A 22,413-nucleotide genomic window follows, 5' to 3' on the forward strand; every position below is an offset into this window, starting at 1 on the left:
CCTCCTCCCCCCCCCTTTTCTCTCCCCGTTCCCTCCTTTCCCCTTATTTAATCTCAAGCATTTGTATCTCAACTTGTACTTGAAAAAGCTGTAATAAACGAAACGTCGTACAAATAAAGGCTCCGTCCTCATATGGTGTTTATCTCGTCATATATATATATATATATATATATATATATATATATACAGTATATATATATATATTTATATATATACAGTATATATATATATTTATATATATATATAAATAGATAAGATATAAATAAATAAATAAATAAATTAAATAAAATTTAAAAATAATATATATATATATATATATATATATATATATTTATATATATAATTATCATATATATAGATACATATGTTTATATATATATACATATATATATATATATATATATATATATATATATACATTATTTTTTAGATTTATTTTATTTATTTATTTATTTCTATTTTATTCATTTATTTATTTATCTATTTATTTATTTATTTATTATTATTATTATTTTTTTTTATATACGATGGCTCTAGTCATTGAGGAACCCTCTTCCTTCCGCGACAGGAGAAGCCCCTTACGATCTCGGAGTCCCCTCTTCAGGAGTCCGTCGTCAGGAGGGACAACCCCTTGCCCGTCGAGGGAGTGTCTCACCTGTCAAAGGAAGAGGAACCGCCGTCCCGCCAGGGCCGACAGGTTCAATATGTCTTCGAGAACTTGGCTGGCGGCATCGACTCCCACCGGCCGACATCGACGTCACAGAAGCTGGATGAGATCACTGGTCCTCGCACGGACTGGGTACAGGTGTGTGTTGGTTTGCTCTCTCTCTCTCTCTCTCTCTCCCTCTCCCTCTCTCTCTCTCTCTCTCTCTTTCTCTCTCTCTCTCTCTCTCTCTCTCTCTCTCTCTCTCTCTCTCTCTCTCTCTCTCTCTCTCTCTCTCTCTCTCTCTCTCTCTCTCTCTCTCTCTCTCTCTCTCTCTCTCTGCCCCTTCAAAGTGTGTCTTACGACATGTGTATGTTTAAATGTGCGTATGTATGTTCGTATACTGTATATTTGTGTGTGTTCCCCGTTCTTTCGTGTGCGGATACCATGGTGGTAAAAGTGTGAATCGGGGTGTTGGCAGGACACGTCTACATTTTCTACGTTAAGGTGTATGTTTGGATTGCCATGGCGAATCAGTTTTCTAATGTCGCTTCCTTCATGGAGGGAGGAATCGAGGACACCTGAAAGTGACGTTGTGTACGCCAGATATTCTCGAGCTGAGGAGCGTGAGACTTCGACCAACTGTCGGAAGAGTTCATCCGAACTTGCTTTGACCAAGACGCGAATTCCCTCTCACTCTAGAGCGACCGCAGATGTCATCCTCTCCGCCATCGTCGTCACGTGACACTCAGACTCCTCAAAGACATTAGAACATAAGAATGGAAGAGATTTCAAGAGACCATAAGGCCTATACTAGGCCGTTCTATGTTCATTACTACCTCTCCTCCCTATTCATAAAGTTATTTAATCTTTTCTCAAAACAATCAGTTGATCCAGCGCTCGCTTCATGGTTACTAAGTCTATTCCATTCGTTGACCACTATTGGTAAACAAGTTCTTGCCTGTTTCTTTCTTAAATCAAAATTTGTCCAGTAGGAATCCATTACTGCGAGTCCTGCGGTGCTTTCTTAATACGTTGGGAGTCTTTCCTTCTCTAGAGGAAGCAGAGGTCCACAAGAGAAACGATACGTCTTCCACCCTGGCCATTCCCAATAACCATCGGAACAGGCTCATGGAACAGGGGCTTCATAAGTACCGACATCCCCCCCTTCCCCCCCTCTCCCTCGGTGACTCAGGGACACCCCCCCCCACCCACCCAGGCAACCCCGCCTCCCCCTCACCCCCATCGTTCAGCCCTGTGGGGTTCTTCGACCACGCCTACAACAAGAAATAACCTTCTTAACCACCCCTCCTACCCACGTCCAGTGACGTGATGATTCATAACACAGCCCTCGTATTTTCATCACCCCTATCACACTTACACACACACACACACACACACACACACACACACACACACACCACGTCCATGTGTATATGTTTAAACACTTGGATATATCCATAAATGTTATATGGATGTACTCATATAGATAAGTTACTCATTAATAAAAATGTTCAGGTGTGCCGATGCTTCCATGGCTCTAGTCACTGAGAAATCCTCTTCAGGAGGAATTCATCACGTCGACGTTGTGACGAAGCAGTCTCAAGTGAGATCGAGCAGGAAATGCTTATCGAAGTACAGAGAGAGGTGAGCTGCACGATGGAGAACCAGTCACCCGGCAGTGGTCCAGCCTTCCTACACGATCAATATTATTGCGCAATATTCCGTATTGTACAATATTATTGACGGTTTAGGGATGGTACTGAAGAATGACACAATATATTGAAGATATCAAATGTATAGGCCAAACACGTGTGTTTCTTCTGTCTTTAATACCATCCCTACACGATCAATATTATTGCGCAATATTCCGTATTGTACAATATCATTGACAGTTTAGGAATGGTATTGAACAATGACACAATATACTGAAGACATTACATTTACGGGCCAAACATGGGTGCTTTTTCAATACCATCCCCACACCTTCAATAATATTGTACCATACGGAATATTGCGCAATAATATTGATCGTTTAGGGCCCGCTTTAGGAAGCCACAAAAGGACACTCGTCTTAGACAGAAGTTGGATTTATTAGGCCCCAATATCACTCACCCACCCTTCATAACAAAGTTCGTTTCATTAACCAAGCCCTCTGACTTCCCTGAGCCAAGGGATAAGAACAACGCCACCGTGCTCCCCCATCCCTGCGTGTCGCTAAATGAGGTTTCATGGGACGGACAGTGAGGGGACGAGGAGACCTTATCCCACTCCCATTCTTCTTCTTCTTCTTCTTCTTCTTCTTCTTCTTCTTCTTCTTCTTCTTCTTCTTCTTCTTCTTCTTCTTCTTCTTCTTCTTCCTCTTCTTCCTCTTCTTCCTCTTCTTCTTCTTCTTCTTCTTCTTCTTCTCCTTCTTCTTCTTTGTATTGTCCTCCCGCGTGGAGTCGGGTCATATATTAAGCTTTGATTCACGTACCCCGTTATCAGTGGGATGAGGGTCTTTGTTTATGCATTCGCATGATTGCGTCACTCCCCTGAAAGGCACGCCGCGCCGTGGAGAGAAAGAGAGAAAGAATGACAATAAACCTCGCGGCAGATAATGGAACCGGGGTTTACGGGTTACTGCTCACGTAAGCCAATCCAAATCCGGTACATATTTCATTCTGAATCGATGGAATGGCGACGCCGTAGTCAGCTTAACACGATATTAATATCCCACCAGAGATGGATGCCGTCTTCCTTATTGCCACCATGGGGGCGGGGGGACTCTGCCATGGCCTCACCCTTGGCTGTGCCCGATTCAAAGAATTCCCTGTGCTGTGATGTATAAGTATTCTGGTGTCATTCTAACCCTTCCTGGCGTAATTATATTTTTTCTGATGTAATATCTTTGCCTAATGCCATTGCACCTACTGTCGCAGTTTTCCAGGGATGCGAAAAATAGCACAGTTCTCCATGAGGTTGGCTCGATGGCTGAGTAACCAGAGAACGTGATATATAATTGCAAAGCTCCTCTCGCAATTAGTGATTTATGACCAAATCCACCGCTCATTTGCCACTACCTGCCAGGCTCACACGATTGCTGCGGAGCAACTCTGTCCACACAAGCTGTCCCTCTTCACCCTTTTTCCCCTTTCCCTTCTCCCTTTCCTCTTCTTTCTCCCCGTTTCTCTTTCTTGAGAGTTTCCCTTCTCCCTCCCCTCTCCCTTCTTCAGCTCCTTCTTATTCCCCATTTCTCCCCTCCTCCCTTTCCCTTCCCCTCCCCTTCTCTCTCGCTCTCGCCCTCTCTACCCAGCTCCTTCTCCCTTTCTTCCTATCTCTCCCTAACTCTTTCTCGAGTTTCCCTTGTCCCGCCTCTCCTCTCTCACTTTCCCTCCCCTTCCTCTCTCCAGTTCCTTCTCTCTCTCTCCCTCTCCCTCTTCGTCTCTCCGTGTCCTCTTTCCCCATCGTCATCTCCTTCAACACTCCCCCTCTGTCTCCTTCCTTTCTCTCTCTCTATCTATCCCTGATCCTCTCCCCTCTTCTTACACCCCCACCACCACAGGGGGCAAAATTGTTAGCTCGATCCCTGGAGTAAAACAGTGATCTTGCAGATCCGCAGCCCCTAGAAAACCGGCACCGACCACCGATTCAGCCCATAAATCACTCTTTGCACAGATTTTGTGGAACTGTGTGGAGTGAAATGCCGTGGGGGGCAATTAAAAAGTGTCATGAGAAAGAGGCAACTGGGTATGGATGCAAAGAAGAGATTATATGAAGGGGTGATTGTGCCTACGACACTGTATGGGGCGGAGAACTGGATGCAGAGAGGTGTTTAGATATGTTTGAAATTGAATGTCCGAGAAGTATGGTTGGAGTTACAATGTTAGATAGAGTGAGAAACGAGGAGGTGAGGAGGAGAGCTGGGATGGAAAAGGAGATGGGAGATAGGGCTGATGAAAGAGTATTGGGATAGTTTGGACACATGAAAAGAATGAAAGAAAAAAGATTAGTAATAGAGGTGTGGAAGACAGAGGTGGATGGAGTGAACTTAAGGGGACGGCCGAAGATGAGATGGATGGATAGGGTAAAAGGGGCTTTGAGAAAAAGGGGAATGTCTGATGAGCAAGGAAGGGAGAAGGCAGAAGATAGGAGTGAGTGGAGAATGGCTGTGTATGGGTGATACTGTGATGCATGGAAGGGAGGGGGCGGGGAATGGGGGAAGTGGGGAGTGGCTATATGTGAATGATATTTTGACGTAGCCCAAAGGGATTTCTCCCAGTCTTCTCTATTTTCCGCATGGGGGGACGGTGAGGAGGATTCGCCGATTAAGATCCATTCTATACGTAATGTGACCGACACGTAAGGTACCGTACCGGACTGACAAAATATGGTTAAGTGGTATACCCATTGTTGCATTCACACTACACCGGACCTGCACCGCACCAGCACGGACCGGCACTGACAGTGGTTGTTCACCTTTCTCAGCGAGAATGCTTTGCTGTGCCTGACAGGAAGCGTTCAGGTCCGGAATCTGTACGTGTTAGATAGTGTGAACATGGGACTGGCACTGATACTTACCATGACCAGGAGCTGAGTAGCCAATTTACATCTCGCTCCCGACTAAGATGGGTGAGGAAAAGTTAATTACTCTGGTACATCATCATGAGTGTCTTTAATATGCCCCATAGGCACTACAGCAACAACACAAAGAAGGACAACATTTGGACAGATACAGGCGAAGAATTACAAGCAAATAAATGACATTACTGTATATTTGGTTTTACCTCGGCCAGCTGCGTCGGGATGGACAACGGTTTTTTGAGGGACTTACGTGCAGTACCAGCATCGGTCCCAGCGATGACTAACCTGTACCTCGGCCAGCTACGTGAGCTACGTGAAAACAGACAACGATCCGATGAGGAACGCATCCTCCCTCTAGCCGACTCAGCGACATAACGTTTTGCGTCCAGCTTCCCACGCATCACACTTGACCTCTCACCAATTAAGAGCACGGTCATGACTGCCCGTGTATATAAAGACCAGACAAACGCCGAAGATTCAGATTGCCTCAGAGCATCATACTGTGAGCCTGTCTCGCTGTCTCCTTGCTTTCTCACCTCCCCCCTCCTCCGCAAGCAGGCTAATTTAGGACACGACTTGATACAGTCCTCACCTCCCTCACGCCCCCCCATTTTATCGGACTTAAGCGAGATATCATTATTTGGCGCACAACTTTCATCTCTAAATAAACAAATATTCTCTCCATCAGAGATTGCTTTCAAACCACCCTAACACTTGGCTGCCCACCGTGGAGCAAGACTACAGCCTAACACAGAGTAATGTGTAAAGTAGAAATATATACATTTTTCATATTGATGAATATATCTTCCATAATATTTTTAACACCACGCATATATAAATATACTGTATGTATCTATACATACGCTAAAAAAAATGGAAATGGGAGTAGTTTGAAACTGTATTATAGCTACAGTACATGTACTCGTATAGTAGCCTACACAGCAAAACATATATTTTGAACCAAAGTACATTAGTACACTGAATAACAGATGTTGAACCCATTTTTCACATTCTAAGGTTTCTTTCCACAGTTCAAACCAAATTAATAAAGTTTCATGAAACATATTCATAAATTTCAAGCAATGAAAGAAAGTAGGATAGGCTCATCACGTCTCATGTAGACCCTGATGAGAACTTAGTAACCTAAAAACTTTCCCTTTTGCTAAACCTTGAGTTGGAGCATTATCTCCCTGCCTAGAGAGCTGAGAAAATATACACCTCTGTCCAAAAAGTATCCAGCCTTTGTTTGTATAAAACACTCGTATCCAGATACAACAAACTTACCCTAATCCTCAAAGTAGTCCCCTTGAGCAGCCACACACTTCTCTCAACGGTCCTGCCACTGTCGGAAGCAGCGCTGGAACGCCTCTTTTGGGATGGCGCGCAGCTGGTGTGTCGCATTTCGCATGATTTCTTCTCTGGACTGAAATCTGGTCTCTTTCAGTGGCATTTTCAGCTTAGGGAAAAAACAGAAGTCACACAAAGCCATGTCGGGAGAGTAGGCGAACCACAGGTGTGTTATATTTGGCCAGGAAACTCTGTATCAAATATAAAGAATGGGCGCATGCGTTATCATGATATAGCTACAAATTGCCTGCTGTCACGAAGGCGATGCAGAACCTCTTGGTAATGCTCCTTGGTGATGGTTTTGCCAGGTGGTGCGTACTCGTGGTGAACCAGGCTAATGGAGTCAAAGAGGACGATCAGCATGACTTTAACATTGCTACGGCCATTCCTTGATTTTTAGTCCCAGGGATGTTGGATGCTTCCATTGTAATGACTGCAATTTGGTTTCTGGGTCGTACCCATAAACCCAGGACTTATCGCCAGTGATTCCTGTGTTGAGGAAGTTGGGATCGTTGTTCTTAGTCTCCAGCATGTCGTGTACGATCTCCAAAAAGAGTTGTTTCTATTCAGTTGTTAAGGTTTGGTACAAACTTCGCTGAGTCTCCTTAAGCCCAAATCTTCTTTCATGAAGGAATGAACGGATCCAATGCTGACGCCCTCCTCGTCTGCAAATTATCTGATCATGATTAAACGATCCTGTATCAGCAGGGTCCTCAATTGGTTAATGACGATCACATTTCGGGATATCGAGGGCTAACCAGAGCGTGCTTTACTCTCCATTGATGTGCAGCCATCTTTGAAGTGGTTGCACCACACCTTTATATGTGCCGTGGCCATTGCATCGTCCCCGAAGACCTGTTGGACCTTGAGGATCATCTTCACTTGAGAATCACCAAGCTTTACACAAAATTGTATGCAGTAGAATTGCTCGAGTTTTTCCGTCACTTTATCAAAAACGAAAATCTGCCGGCGCTCATTTACACGAACTCACTCGTCGGCTGTCTGCCGTCGACTGACAGCTTCTGCAGAAGGGAAGACATTCACGTATGCGCATTAGGGTTGCCTACATACGTACACCAAACCACGTCTTTCTAGGTTCATTTGTTTATGCACAAAAAATTAAGGTCGGATACTTTTTGGACAGACCTTGTACCACGTTCATCAGGTATGTTCTGTTGATTCTTGTTTGAAGAAATAACATTGGCATATTTGATAAAGTTGTGTAGAATACATGATGCAAGGAAAAAATTATCAGCATTTTCTGGCTTGGACTTCAGCATCCTACGAAATATCCTAAATCTCTGTGCCAAGATTCCAAAAGCACTCTTCACTACTTTACAGGCTCGAGATAAGCGATAACTGAAATGTGTTTTTGTTACATCATCCCCAATTCCTCAGAATTAGTAATTCATTAAACTGATACTTCGACATTCTGAAGTACCGATGAAATTTTAGTTCACCATCAAGCAGTTCTTTACAAAAGTATGAAATATTCCTTTTTTTTTTCTTTTTTTTTAAACCCAGAGTCACTTTTGTTTCTTTATTTTGATCCAGTAAGATTCCTCTTCCTCTTCCAAAAGGAGGTCCATCCCTACCAAGTCTGCTACACTAAAATTCTCAAACATGTCTGTCTCTAAGAGACCTTCCGGGAACACGGCCGGGACTGTATTACCATCGTTCTGCAGGAGGCCGGACAGATAGTGTGAACACACATGCTGTTTACGGAGGGTGACGGCACGGTAACATGCAGGTCACGTTCTGTTTACGTGCTGGTATAGTGTGAATCAGACCTTAGTAAGTGAAGCGGCCTTGCTGTGGACCTACTGTGCCTTGCTTCATTGCTTCTGACCCAGGGCAGTGGGTAGGAGACAGGGATGACCCACCATCCACGAGGAGCTGAGGTGAGAAAGAGAAATGGATGGTGGATGGGAGTGGAATGGGTCGGAAAGGGTACGTGCCTTTTGATTTGGCTACCTCCCTTAAAGGGGGAACAAAACTTTGGTATATAGATATATAGTGTGGAATGAGTGATTGTAAGAATATATACTAAATGGTCTCTGTCCTTTGCATGGTTGTTGCGTTTGGGGGCATTTATTGTGTACTGTCAGGGCAATTCTGTATTGGTACTTTTTCAGTATATGGCTGGTGACCTGAACGGAGGTATGTGAGCGCTGTTCTTGCTTGTCTCGAGTGTGACAATAATACCAACTTTTTTGCAGGTAGCAGCAGAACCCAATGGTATCTTCGTGTACTCAGCGTATTTGGACAGCCGTTCAACCAAGAAATTCGTTCGGGTGTTGGCAATCTTCCATAAGAAGAGCACAGACAAGGTAGGCATGCAGGCAGGCAGACATGCAGGCAGTAATGCTACAAAAGCTGGCACTGTTGCCGAGATCACCGTCTTTCCCCGATTATTCTCAAAACTTTGATCAGGTCAGGTAAGGTCAGGTTAGGGTATTCCAATTTTTTTTTTCAGGTTACTTGTTTTCATATATTGATTGGGATCCCCAAATTACCCCCTTTTCAAGTATGGTATTGTAAAAAATCTGTTGTGGTATTCAAAATACCACCGAGATAATATCGACGGTGATATACTGATTGAGATAGATTGTAGCCCCTTTGCTGCCTTGAAGATGTCGCGGAGATGAATGACATCACCTAGTGGCAAGCAGGATGAAAGGAAAAGGGCTACTTAGAATAAAATGGATCAATGCTGTTTTTTTGTAAGTCCGGGCATAAGTACAGTTTATTTAGATGTTATGAATATTTCATGTAGCTAGTGTGTATACATTTTTGTCGATGAAATCCCTCCGTGTTTTGTTTTGTTTCAATCATAACGTGGCTCATTTGTCTTCCATGCCTTTTCAATGCAGTGGTTTATCTCAGAGGTGAAAACAAAGGTAAAGTAAACATGAATATTATTTGAAACAAGGTTTTGTAATCAAATGCCAAGAGTTTTTTAAGTTTCCTAAATATCATGACAATTACATATATATATATATATATATATATATATATATATATATATATATATATATATATATATATATATATATATATATCTCCACTGGGAATGTTTATATAACGAGAGTTTGATGACGTCTCTTTAGGTCAAGGGATGTATCCTGTACGACGGCTTGACGTCACATCGTGTCGGCGCCTCGGCCAGACTTATCCACGAAAACTGGAACCTCCCTTACTCGGCAGCCTACATCCACTGCAGCGTCCCTAAGGACCTGATGCCCAGCTACGTCGCCCCAGTGGTGGACGGAGGGGAAATCATCAAAGTCGTTGTCCAGAACCCCAAAGCGCAGAAGCATCAAGGAGACCTGGCCGTTTGCGTTAAACCATTCCACTACAACTTTAACCGCGCCATTTGGTTGGTCGAGTTTGTGGAGTTCTACCGCTTGCTCGGCGTGGACCACTTCGTCTTCTACAACCACACCGTAGGACCCGACGTGGATGTCCTTCTGCGGTACTACATGGGGATGGGGCTCGTATCCGTCATGCCCTGGGCCCTCCCCGTCAAATCGCAGAAGGACATACGGACAGAGGGACTTTTCGCCGCCCTCAACGACTGCAACTTTCGCGTGCTGGGGCGATACTCGCTCGCGGCCATGGTCGACGTGGACGAGTTCCTGATCCCACGCAACCACAAGACTCTCCTCGAGCTCACAGAGCACATGGGCCCGACAAATGTCTACATATTTCAGGCAAGGGATCTCCTTAGAGCCAGTGACATGTTCATAGCGAGAGAGAGAGACAAAAGTAAAGAAAGAGCTAGGAAGGTGAAATAAGAGAGAGGGAAGGAAAGGATAAGAACAAAGAAATTATGTATACTTGGAAGAGGAAAATAAAGATATCTATGAGATAAAGTGTGTATGAAATAGAGAAAAATTAGTTATTAGATCACTTCATAGGCAACTAAAGAAAAAAGACCCTTCACATAACAATACTTTGGTCCTTCTGCAGAACGTGTTTTATTACCTGTACTGGGAGAACGATACTGCCGTGGACGAGGCCCTCTGGTCGCGGGGGAACGACTCTCTGGGCGTGAAGTACTTCGGCAGGAGAGAGGAGACGCCGTACCTGCAGACCCTCTTTAAGACGCGGCGCCTTGTAAAACCTCACAAACCGGGCACAAGATCCAAATACATTGTGAGGCCTGAGGGGGTCCTGGAGGTGGGAAATCACATGGTGTGGGGACACATTGGTAAGTGCAAGGTGTGGACAAGAACAAGTCAGTTTACATTGAAAACGAGAGACTAATGATGTTATGAGAATGCACACAAAGTCTGCCTCAAGTATTGAGACAGAGTGAACACACAAGTTAAGTCAACCAGCTGTCACACCTCCTGGTAACATCAGCTTGTTAAGCACAGTTCACATGATCAGTGTTTCAACACCAAGTTCTCATTTCCTCAGCAGTATTTTCCCACTTTGTTGGACTTTCAGAATCTGGTGGTGGGAGCATCTGTGCACCTTGTGGCTAGTCTCACACTAGCTGAGTCTGAATTTTCAGGGCTATTTCATTGAACAGCTTTGCATGAAGCTTGTGCTTGGGGTAGTCAGCATCTCTCGGGTCCCAGAGGCATCTATACTCCTCTGCCAACTTGTACAGGTATTTTACCACACCTCATCAGACATTATATATTAATGTAATTTTGATGTGAGGCCACAGAAGTCTCCTATTTCAGGAGCAAGATACCTTCATGGTATCACGGGAACATGGAACTTGTTTACAAAAAGTGCTGCCGGAACACAGTTTCGACACCACTCAGTGTCGAAACATTGCTCATGTGAACTGTGTTTTAATTTTTGTTCTGGGGTAAACTGACCTCTTCTCGTGTAGACTTTGGGTGAGAACCCACATAAAAGATCAGAAAAGTACAAGCTGCCTTGCTAATTTGATTGCAAAAAGGATGTAATTAAAGATATGAGAATCAGTTTTGCCAATGAAATTGTTTATGTTTATTTGCCCACAGGCCCAAAGCGGGTAAAGAATGTGCCGCAACCCCTAGGTCTCTCGCACCACTACCGGATCTGCGAGTTTGGTGGATATGACTGTATGAAGCTTCCCAGTGAGGTAATGTTTTGAAATGAGGGCTGGGGTGTGATATCCTTTGTGCTGATAGGTATTTATGGAATTGAATCTCAAAACTTTGAGCTTAACCAATTCCTGTCACCTTTATGTATATATCAAGGCTACAAAACATCCATCCCTGTTCCACAGGTTGACCGCATCACGCATCAGTGGCTGGAGCCTCTTGTTCGAAGTGTGTCAATCACATGTCAAAATGCATATCCAGAAACCTCCAGGTGCCCACCTGCACCCCCACTTGGGAGCCCCTGGTAGTGTTCCCACCACCAGACTCTGAAAGTCCATCTCGTCGCAGTCCATGGACTCTAGTCTTGCTTAATTTCTGGGGGCAGTCAGCCTTATCACTAGTCCATGGTAGTCTTAACACAAGCCCCCTCTTTGCTCAGTGTGTAACCATCCATTGGAAAACTACCTCATCACTATCATTCCCATTCAGTCAACGTTTCTACTAGTCTACAATCAAGTGAAAAAATAACATAAATTCCTGCCATCATTGCATTACTTCCATTGTTCTACTAACTCATACCAAGGTCAGGATAACAGTAGGTCAATTCTCATTTCACTTCAGAAAGAAAATTAATGATATGACAAGAAGAGGCACTCCAAGTACCAGCTAGTCTGCCTCGAATCATGGTCCTGAGACAGACTGAATATATAGACCAAGTCAGTTGGCTGTTGTATCCCATGACACTGTTTCAAAATGAACTGACCTATTGTTGTTTATACCTTTAATCAAAAGATCATCATTTCATTGTAGTTCTTGTTGTCATCCTGATTAGGTCAGCAGAGTTTTTAGGAAGGTGTTCCCCTGAAATCACCAAGTCCCTTAGATGGTGACCTTGCATTTCATGCATTCATCAAGAACTGTGATCATGTCTCACATCTAAATAGTGCAGTGTGTGATTAATATATTGTGCATCATGTACCTTAGCTATTGTGTGGGTTTCCAATAAATTAAATAGACCAGTTTATACATTCCAAGCCCATTTAGGGAATGGGCTTTAACTTAACCATTGAGGCTGTGAAACTGTTGCTGGATTTTCAAGTCAGGGGTCCTCTTCAATATCACCTTCCAGTACTGGAACTGGCTCCTGTATGTTATACTATCTTCAAATCTAAATTATGTAAAATTTCATTTTCATATTGACCTATATTGCTCATGCTCATTTTTTCGGCAGCATGTTATTATTTCATAAAAAAAAACTATTTTCCAGGTATCAACTAAATTGATGTTAAGATGGATACATTTATCTACCAGTTTTTCATATAAGGAGAGTTAATATTGATTGATTCTCACCTCTTTCAAACACAAACATTCCAACATTTCTTCCTGGAGAGATCAACGATAGAACCTGAGTATCATTTTGGCTGCTGTGAAGATGCAGGTTTCAAGTTAGATCATCTCAAGGCAATATATGATTCATCGAGACTTGTTTTAGCGTGTTCTTTTACCTGTCTTATAATGTTCAGAGCTGTGATATTCTTATCCTCATATGCTGTTTTGGGATGTAGGTCCTATTGCAAAGTGATGTGGATTTTCTCTTTCTTTCTCTCTGTGCTGTAGGCTGTGGTTGTGTGGTGTAGCATGATGAATGGTATGTTTATTAACTTTTGCATAATATGGTATTCTTATGTCCAAATGATCTCTCATGGGAAGGGCTTTGTTTTCCACTTGTACATTGTGAAAGCAGTTCTAAAGTCATCCTTTCTATACCATTTCTTTTAATCTGGCTACCACCATGCTATCTTATTCTTCCCCATAACACTCCTCTACTGAAGGGATTAATGGGTTTTGGAAACAGTTGTTATTCTTAGGATTGTCGTATTACTTGTAATTTTTTGAGGGCTCTTTTTTATTTCAATGAACCACTCTGTAGATGTATAATCGAGTGTTTCATGTGTGAAATGTTTCAGTACTATAAGGGTTATAAGGGTTTTTCTTTCTGTTGTCTGAATCCTGTACTTGCTACTGTTTTAAGGACATTGAGTTTCTTGTACACCATCCCTGTGATGTTCCTTAACCGTTGAAGGTTGCTCTCAGGTGAAGAGAATTGTATAGCAGCCTCCAGAATTAAATTTATGACTAGATTTAAATTAATGGAAATTGGTTGACAGCAGCCGGACTAAAACATACAAGATACCTTCAGCAGTGAAAGGTGAATGGGTATGTGAATACCCTACATGTAACCCTTAAAAGTGACTGTGATACTGGATGTTTTGAGAACTAACCTCTCCATCAGATTGGAGATAGTGAAGAGGAGAGAGATGGGCCTAGATGATGGTTGTTATTATAGTGGTCTGTTTGGTTTCAAAATGGGGAATTTTGTGAACTTTCTCGTATGACAAGAAAGTTGAAAAAGGTTTTCAGCATCATTTTTTTTTTCAAGTGGGACATGGTCTATAATAGATGTTATTCTATATTCTTTATTATCATTCTGTTCTGTGGTCTTGTAAGTGTATTTTGCAGTATTGAGTATTTTGGGCAGGGCAGTGGGCGAGATGCGGGAATGACTCGTCATCCAGAAGCCAAGAAAAAAGGGAGGGAGGGGTGGTGAATGGGAGTGGAGTGTATGGGGATGAAATGGGTGGGAGTGAATTTATCCCTTTTGACTCTGGCTACCTCCCTTGTAAGGGGGGAAAACCCTTGGTATATGTATGAATTTATGAGTATTTAGAATGTTGCATTATTGTATAGGAGATTGTCATTTGTTCTGGGTTCTTTGTATCGCTTCATGGATGAAAGGAGATTCATTTTTGGGATATCAGTTTTCTTGATTATACTTCATATGTATACATTGTGTGACTCGCCATGGTCTTGGATCTCGTGGTGGATTCGTGATCGACGGTTATTCCCCTCCCAGAAGAGAGTTCAGAGCTCATATATGGTTACTATACATTCCTCAATCACATTCAAACTTTTCCTCTCTGCCTCTCTTAAATTCCAAATCTCTGCCCCATGCAAAGCCGTTGGCACAATCACCCCTTCATACAATCTCTGCATCCATTCCGATGACCGTTTCTCACGACACTTTTTAATCCCCCAAGAGAATACTTCTCTCAATCAACAATTTACCTCTACCTCTACTCCTTTTCCTGCCACATTCGACCCCATAAACCTAAACCTATCCACTTCCTCCAGCCTCTCTCCTTTAAGAATTACTTCCAACTCACTGCCATCCCTTGTACATCTCATCACCTTGCTTTTACTCACACTTACCTTCAATTTTCTCTTATTGCATACCAGTTCTTTTGCTTGTTGGTGCAGTTTGTGGTTTAGGTTCAATTTCTTCCTGTGACCCCTGAGGATGTCTCCATGATGTTCCATGTTGCTTTCTCAGTGAATGTAAAAATTATCCATGTCAGAGATCTGATAGTTATTTTCTGGCCTTTTTTTCCATTGGTCATATCTAGTGATTTAGTTTTATGGCAACATTTATTGTACCTTGCTGCATTGCCCTTGTGAGTGGTGTGGTGGCAGAGAAGGATAGCCTTTCATCCACAAGGTGCTGATCTAGGAGAGGTATTAAGTGGATTTGTTGCACTGCCTACATTTTTCATATTTATATTATTCAAAAGTGATAGGACGCCCAGGAGAAAATTCACCACATACAGACAACACATGAATATATATATATATATATATATATATATATATATATATATATATATATATATATATACATACATATGTATGCATGATATTGGGTATTGTGCGAGTGGTCACTAGAGATAACCGTGGTGTAATTGGTAAGCATGCCTGCCCGGACAGTGGGAGGTCCTGATTTTGATTCCCAGGCGGTGCCAGTTTTTCAGTGATGCTCCCTATCACACATGGCGCAGTGAGTAGGATCACTGCAGCAATGCACATTTCCGGACTGGCGGAGGCCCAGGGAAAGATGTGTGAGTGATCACTAAAGGCGTCCATGGTGTAATCAGTAAGCACACCTGCCCAGATAGTGGGAGGTCCTGGGTTCAATTCCCAGACGGTGCCAGCTTTTCAATGACACTCCCTATCACACAGGTAGTGATTGGAAGAGAGATAAGTATGACATTTCATTTGATTTGTAAGAGTAGTAACAATGAGCAAAACATTTTGTGAGGTGGCTTCTTGGTAGTATTGAGTTTATTGTTATTATTGTTGATTGTTTTTAAGAGTTTAGAGTATTCACTATATGTTAGTCACTTGAGGATTATGTTACCTATTTGGACTGTAGTACAAGTTGTTAGAATTACTAGGTGATTGCATTCATGTCTTCACCCGGAAATAGATTAAATATGCTATTTACGGGTAGAAGTCATGAAGTGTATCCTTAGAGTGCTATACTGATAATTTATGTTTATTTTTCTATTTTGGTGTGGATGGATGTTATTTCTAATGTGTGTGTGTGTTTAGTTTCTTTGGTATTATTAAAGAATTGTATGCCTTCATGTAATGGAATTGTGAGGCCCTCTGGGTTTTATGTTTTATCAGGAACCCATCATTGGACCCACTTTCCTGTAAGATAATTATTTGTATACTGGATTCACAAGGAAAATTTTGTTGTTTAGAATATTTGGTTCTGTTGGTATTTATATTTCTTTGCAAAATGTGAAGGGCATGGTTGTTTTGCAAGTGGAAGGGGAGTTGCTTCTTGTTGTGGGTTGAACACCAGGTCCTGGATATGGTGTAATCTTTACTAAAGTTTTACATTCACTGAAGATTCCATTATTTACATTTGTAACATAGTACTGTATTCCTTGTTTGTTTAATTTTATTTACTTGGGAGCTATGAGAGGACCTAGATATATATATTTTTTTTTTTTTGGGGGGGGGCGTTATTGGAGAAGGAGAACAATTACTGGATGTATGCTCTGCTTAAGTGGAATAAGCACAGGTGAGCATTGTGGAAAATGTGTGATGATGAAATTTTAAGTGTGATCCAGGGACTGAGTGCCAGTCAATGTGGGCCTCACCTCAGAGTGGAGGGGTAAGGTTAGTGAAGGGAGTTTAGAAATCGCTCCATCACAATATTTGTGGTTAGTGTTAGGGTGTTTTCAAATTGTCATAATTTCTTCACTACTTTGAAGGTCCTCAGTCCTCATTGGTTCGTCTGGGTTTAAATATGTTATTGTCTATGATATTTTGTATCTATAGGGTTAACTGAGGTAATTCTAAACCTATGTAAGACTAAAGGTTTCTCTGAAGTTGACAAATACTATTGTGTCAAGGGGTATGTAAGAAAACCGAAACGACCGAATCGCATCGAAACGGAGTCAATACGTGTTTTTCTTAGTCATAAAATGAGAGTTATGACCATAAACAGATATTCTTTACTGTATATTATGATATTATACCATTTCGTGGTGTTTTCAACTTGACTTTCCAAATCGCCCGATCGATTCCGATTCGGCTGAAGGTCACCAGTCGCCATATTGCATGCAGTGTGATCACGTCATGCTAGTACAGTATTGGCGGGAATTTCGCTGTCGCATAAAGATATATATGGACGTTTTTATAGAGTAAGACTAAACATCTATCTATATATTATACCAAGAGCTTTCCGCCCTTACAAGAGAGGTAGTCAAGTCAAAAGCACATACCTACTCACACCCATTCCACTCCCCTTCACTACTCCTTCCTCCCTCTCACTTTTAGCTCCTGATGGATGACGGGTGGTCATCCCTGTATCCCGCCCTCTGCCCTGGATCAGAAGCAATGTAGCAAGACACAGCACATCTACAGCAAGGCCGCTTCACTTAATCGGTGACCTTCCCCCATCTCCGTCCCCTCATGCAGAAAAAGAGAAGACGGGGAGAAATCCCTTCGGGCTGGGTCAAAATATCATTCGCACATAAGCGCCCCACTAATATGCGTAATAGTATCATCAATACACAGAAACTCTCCATTCATACCTATCTCCTGCCTTCTCCCTTCTTTCCTCAACAGACATTCCCCTCTTTCTCAACGCCACCTTTACCCCATCCATCTATCTCATCCTCCGTCGTCCTATCAATTTCACTTCATCCACCTCTGCCTTCCACACCTCTTTTACTAATATATTTTCACTCATCCTCTCCATGTGTCTAAACTATCCCAATACTATTTCGTCAGCTCTGTTTGTCTTCTTTTCCACCCCCGCTCTATTCCTCACCTTGTTCCTCGCTTTGTCCAACCCCTTCTATACTTCTCAGGCATTTAATCTCAAATACATTCAAACTTTTCCTCTGCATGTCTTAAATTTCCTGTCTGTGTCTCATGCAAAGCCATCGGCACAATCGCCCCTTCTTACAATCTCCTCTTAGCATCCATTCCCAGATGACTATTTCTCATGACAAGTCTATCGAAATAAACACCTGAATGTGAGGTCGGAACCTCCACTTGTTTTAATAAAAGCTCTGTCCTCATATGCTGTTTATTTCGATACACTTTTTAATCCCCCAATGCATTTACTTGCTTCTCAATCTACAAATTACCTTTACCTCCACTCCTCCCATTCCTGCCACATGCGACAGGATATAATTTACATCTTTTTAGTGAGAAAAATATAACACAACAAAATACATGAATACAAGCGTACATCAAAATACATGAATATAGGCATAGTACATTTGCAGATAACATTGCATAAACAGAAGAGATCTGATTAAAGATGAAAGGGCTTTAAGAGGTCGTGGGAGTAAGTTAAGAGAAAAAAATATGTATAAAAGATGTGAAGAAATACAATTTTTCATGTGGATGCATAAATATCTGGAATAGCTTAGAAAGTGATATAGCCCAAGCTCAAACAATACACGAGTTCAAATCTAAATGTGATAATTGGAAACCAATAATATACATTAAGTTGGATATGTACATGAATTTGAGTCTAGGTATGTTAGAAAATGAAAGAATAGGGTAAATACGCTTCTACGTCATCGCTGCATGCAATATGTCGTCTGACGATATTTGTCCGAATCAGAGTCGACTGGGTGATTTGGAAAGGCAAATTTAAAACACTACGAAATTGTATAATGTCATACTACATACTGTAGTGAATAATATTTGTTTATGGTCATAACTCTCATAGCTAGGTAAAGCACGTTTCGGTGCGGTTTGGTCCATTTCCGCCTTCTTATGCACCGTTGTATCAGTATCCAGGGCCCTTGAGAGGAACAAAATGTGTTGGTGCGAGACTTTTTCTGGGGGGGCCCCCTTTCAGAAAGGGGAGCCCCAGAAAAGGTCTAGATTGCAATGATTAATTTGTTAAACAAATGTTTAATTCGGATAATTCGTAATATTTACATAGGCCCCCTAGACTCTTATGGTCCCTGGTGCGGCGCATCGGCTGCACACCACTGACAGTATCGACGAAGTCAGTGCCAATGATATTGTTAGTCTTAGATGGGGTAAATGTCCAAAAGAATTACATGTGGAGTTCCATGAGGATTATATGTTTTCAGCATAATTTAGAGCACATTTTTGGGTTATGACTAACGTGAAATGTTCTAACAGTGCTGTTTTTCATCTGCGTGTACTGATGTACAGTTGGTTTCATTCGTGTGTATCGTCTTCTGCGTAGCTTTCCCTCCTTTATCTCACTTATTATTTCTATGACTACATCTCTTCAGCTTGATATTGTCGTCAAAGGTATTAGCGCTACTGTAGCAAGTATCTCTTTTACAGTTGCCATTTACTGTGTGCAAATATGCCTCACACAACTTTCCAGAAGACATAGACCACTGTAGTATTAAGAAATGAAAGCAACTGTATATACACCTTTATGCAATTTGGCACAATTTTTCTGTATTAAGGAGAATTATCCAAGTTATTGTTTTTTTTTATCTGATACATCTAAAAGTAATATGGATTAGATACGATTTTGTAACATTAGAATGAGGAAAGGTTTGTTTTGATATATTTACACCTATTTACAGTGTGTTTTCGATGTCATAATGTCTAGTTTTGCTACCTGTCTTTACACTGTTTTGTTTTATACAAAGAAAAAACTTGTTGTATGGTCATGGATACCTGGGCTAGAATTTCATGATGCAATTAAAATATTGGATAGTCTGTTCCATATGTGGATACATGCATGTATACAGGAGACACTTCATCAACCCCCTCCTACTCCATGCTTCTCTTCTTGTTCTATTTCTTTTTCCTTTTCTACGTACTCACTCATTGATGCTGTAATACGTATTATTTTATCATTTTTGACGCAGATATTCTGGTCCACCCACACCGTGATTTATTATAGCAACACTTAAATTATTCAAGGATTTGGGGCGAACTTAAGCCAGATTCTTTTTTGTTTTTTGTTTTTTCTACCACCGTATTCATTTCCTGTCTGACAAGCGGTGATCCCTACCCACACCACTTTTAGTGCAATATTTTGCCTACATGCCCATAGCGTTATATTGAAGTAACTCAAGATATAAAAACGACATCCTGCAGTTTCATTCCTTTGCGAACGAAAGTAATGCGAATGTCTATGAACCCAAATATACACGGAAGTGGAGCTCCACTTATTAGTTAATTAAGTAATTAATAAGCCTCATTAACCTGGGCTTGGGGCTGTCATTCGCCTGAACAAGCATGGCTCACCTTTTTCACCAAATGACATGTCAGTTTATCATCAACTCGTGCGCGGTCGTTGAATATTATCGGGGAAGGGGGCTGGCTATAGAAAATCCCCTAGTGACATCAGGAATGGAAAGGATTAACCAGTTCGTAAGGAGTTAGATACTGACCAAAGAAACATTCACGTCGTGGTTAGCTCCACAACGATCCATCTTTATCACGCCGGTCGTCATTCGTCTGTCAACGCGTATCGAGCTCAGCTTTGTCGTATTACCAGCAGAAACGTAATTGGGTTTTCAAGTGTTTTAAATTTGACTGCATATTTTAATTATATTTTTAACTGCAGTTCATCCTGGCATTTCATTTTTCTGCATAATGAAAGATATCATGGGGACAACAAAGGCTTAGTTAGTTATTGTCCATGTGCCGCATTCCTTGTCCGCCGAAGACAGCAGACAGATATTGCACTGCCCACCATCACCCCCAACATTGTGAGGACGAAGTCTACAAAATTTCGCTTGTTATAGCAGTTTCAAGTACGTTGTAGGATTATTAAAGGCATTGTCCACACGTTGCGTTCTGTTACCACTAGTCAACGAAAAGCTTGAAGTCCAAATTTAGCATTCATCGTCCTATAATAAGTGGTTACACGTAATTCCAGCCTTACCGTGTAGAGAAATTCCCACCAATCACGTAAAAGGAGCTACAGCAAGCCCCACCCTCTATCCAGAATGAGGAACTCTCATTGGCAGAGCCAATGCCTATGCCACTTTCTCAAATATTTTATCCCAAATAACTTTGAACGACTCGCGATCTCTCTAAAAATGCATATTTGACGATCTTTGCATCTCTTATACACATGCATGGCGCAGTGGTAGCGTCCACAACCGCCACTACAGCGGTCCGGGTTCAAATTCCGCCCAGGGTTGAAATAATTTCAGTATCGCTGCGTTGTGAGTCGTTACTCCAACTCTCGTGGGCGGGGAGTTGAGTGTGTGTGTGTAACATACAAGTATGTTACTTGGGCAATGGTGACATAGAGTGATGCGCGGTTTGGCTTGAGCCCTTTATTCTGATTAAGACACGTGTGCGTCGACCTAAGGACGGACGTGGCGTGGTCACCAAGTGGCAAACCGACCGCGAAGGCCTAGTGACGCGCTACAAGTGCAGAGGTCAGACTGACTGACTGAATAGCCTGGATTCTGGATTCCAAGGAAAGACCACCTCGCTTGCGCGGGATCGGGTTTTGTGGGAGGGGAAGAATGTCTGTAGGAAAATGAAAAGATAGTAGTGTATAAAAGAGGGCTATTGCCACCGGGCGAATTGCGAGCGATTAGGGGCTTATTTGTTGTCGTGGCTTAGGAGAACTGGGCTAGGAACTTGGATGGCGGCGCCAATGCCGGGAGGAAGAGCATATTATATCACCAACGAAAGTTTGGAAAATGGTAGGAGACGTAGTAGGAGAGAAAGGGGGAAAAACGGAAAAATCTTTAGTGGGAGGTAAACTGAAATGAGAAGATGTAGTATAAGAGAAAGTGAGAAAGGAAACGAATTTTAGTCGAAGAAAAAGGAAGTGTATATGTTTGTGCGTGGGATGCGGCTTTGTTCGTGAGAGGTGTGTGTGTGTAATTTACGGTTAGTGAGTAGATTTCACTTCCCGCGTGTAGAGGGCGTTCCTGATTGGCCCCAGGTAAGGCATGAGAATTCCTGTTTTACCCCAGGTTGGGTTTGAGTAGCCTGTCAGTTAATGCGTTATTATTATTATTATTATTATTATCATTATTACCATTACTATTATTATTATTACATTATTGCGGTTATCACCAGTCAAGCTGGTGAAGGGGTGTGTTACTTGTAGGTACGGTTATACACGTCTTATCGTGTACACCGCACGTGGGACGGGCGCAGCTGACAGATAGTCTGTACGGTGTGGTCTAGGTGTAATATGTTGTATCAGATGTTTGTGTTTGGCGTGCAGTTTTTCTAGGTGTCTTGAGTGAAGTTTGTGTTTGTGTTGGTTGAGTGGACGGATGTTGGAAATTTGGTGTAGAGACTCAGTGGTTCTGAAGTCGCTCCATCGCGAGCCCGTGATGAACTGGACAGCGGCATTCTGAACCCTCTGATGCTCGTAGCCTGCCCGCTCGGGAAGGCAGGAGCCTATATATACAGCGACTGACCTGACGCTATGACCAGACGCGACCTAATTGCGGTGACCCTTTC

At 42.2% G+C, this 22,413-nt stretch overlaps 1 protein-coding gene across 1 annotated transcript in view; it reads left to right on the forward strand.

Annotated features, from left to right (window-relative positions):
- LOC143026046 (uncharacterized) overlaps window positions 1-21,385 on the forward strand; it is a 77,740-nt gene extending 56,355 nt beyond the window's left edge. Inside the window, exons 6-11 of the mRNA XM_076186038.1 lie at window positions 569-805; window positions 8,773-8,883; window positions 9,664-10,266; window positions 10,526-10,766; window positions 11,539-11,639; window positions 11,787-21,385. Of these exons, the coding sequence (XP_076042153.1) occupies window positions 569-805; window positions 8,773-8,883; window positions 9,664-10,266; window positions 10,526-10,766; window positions 11,539-11,639; window positions 11,787-11,909 (1,416 nt within the window). The 3' untranslated portion in view covers window positions 11,910-21,385. The remainder of the gene's footprint in view (window positions 1-568; window positions 806-8,772; window positions 8,884-9,663; window positions 10,267-10,525; window positions 10,767-11,538; window positions 11,640-11,786) is intronic.
- Window positions 21,386-22,413: the final 1,028 nt, after the last annotated feature.

The sequence above is a fragment of the Oratosquilla oratoria genome, chromosome 6, assembly GCF_046742065.1.
Source record: "Oratosquilla oratoria isolate Oo_2021 chromosome 6, ASM4674206v1, whole genome shotgun sequence".
Lineage (NCBI taxonomy): Eukaryota > Metazoa > Arthropoda > Malacostraca > Stomatopoda > Squillidae > Oratosquilla > Oratosquilla oratoria.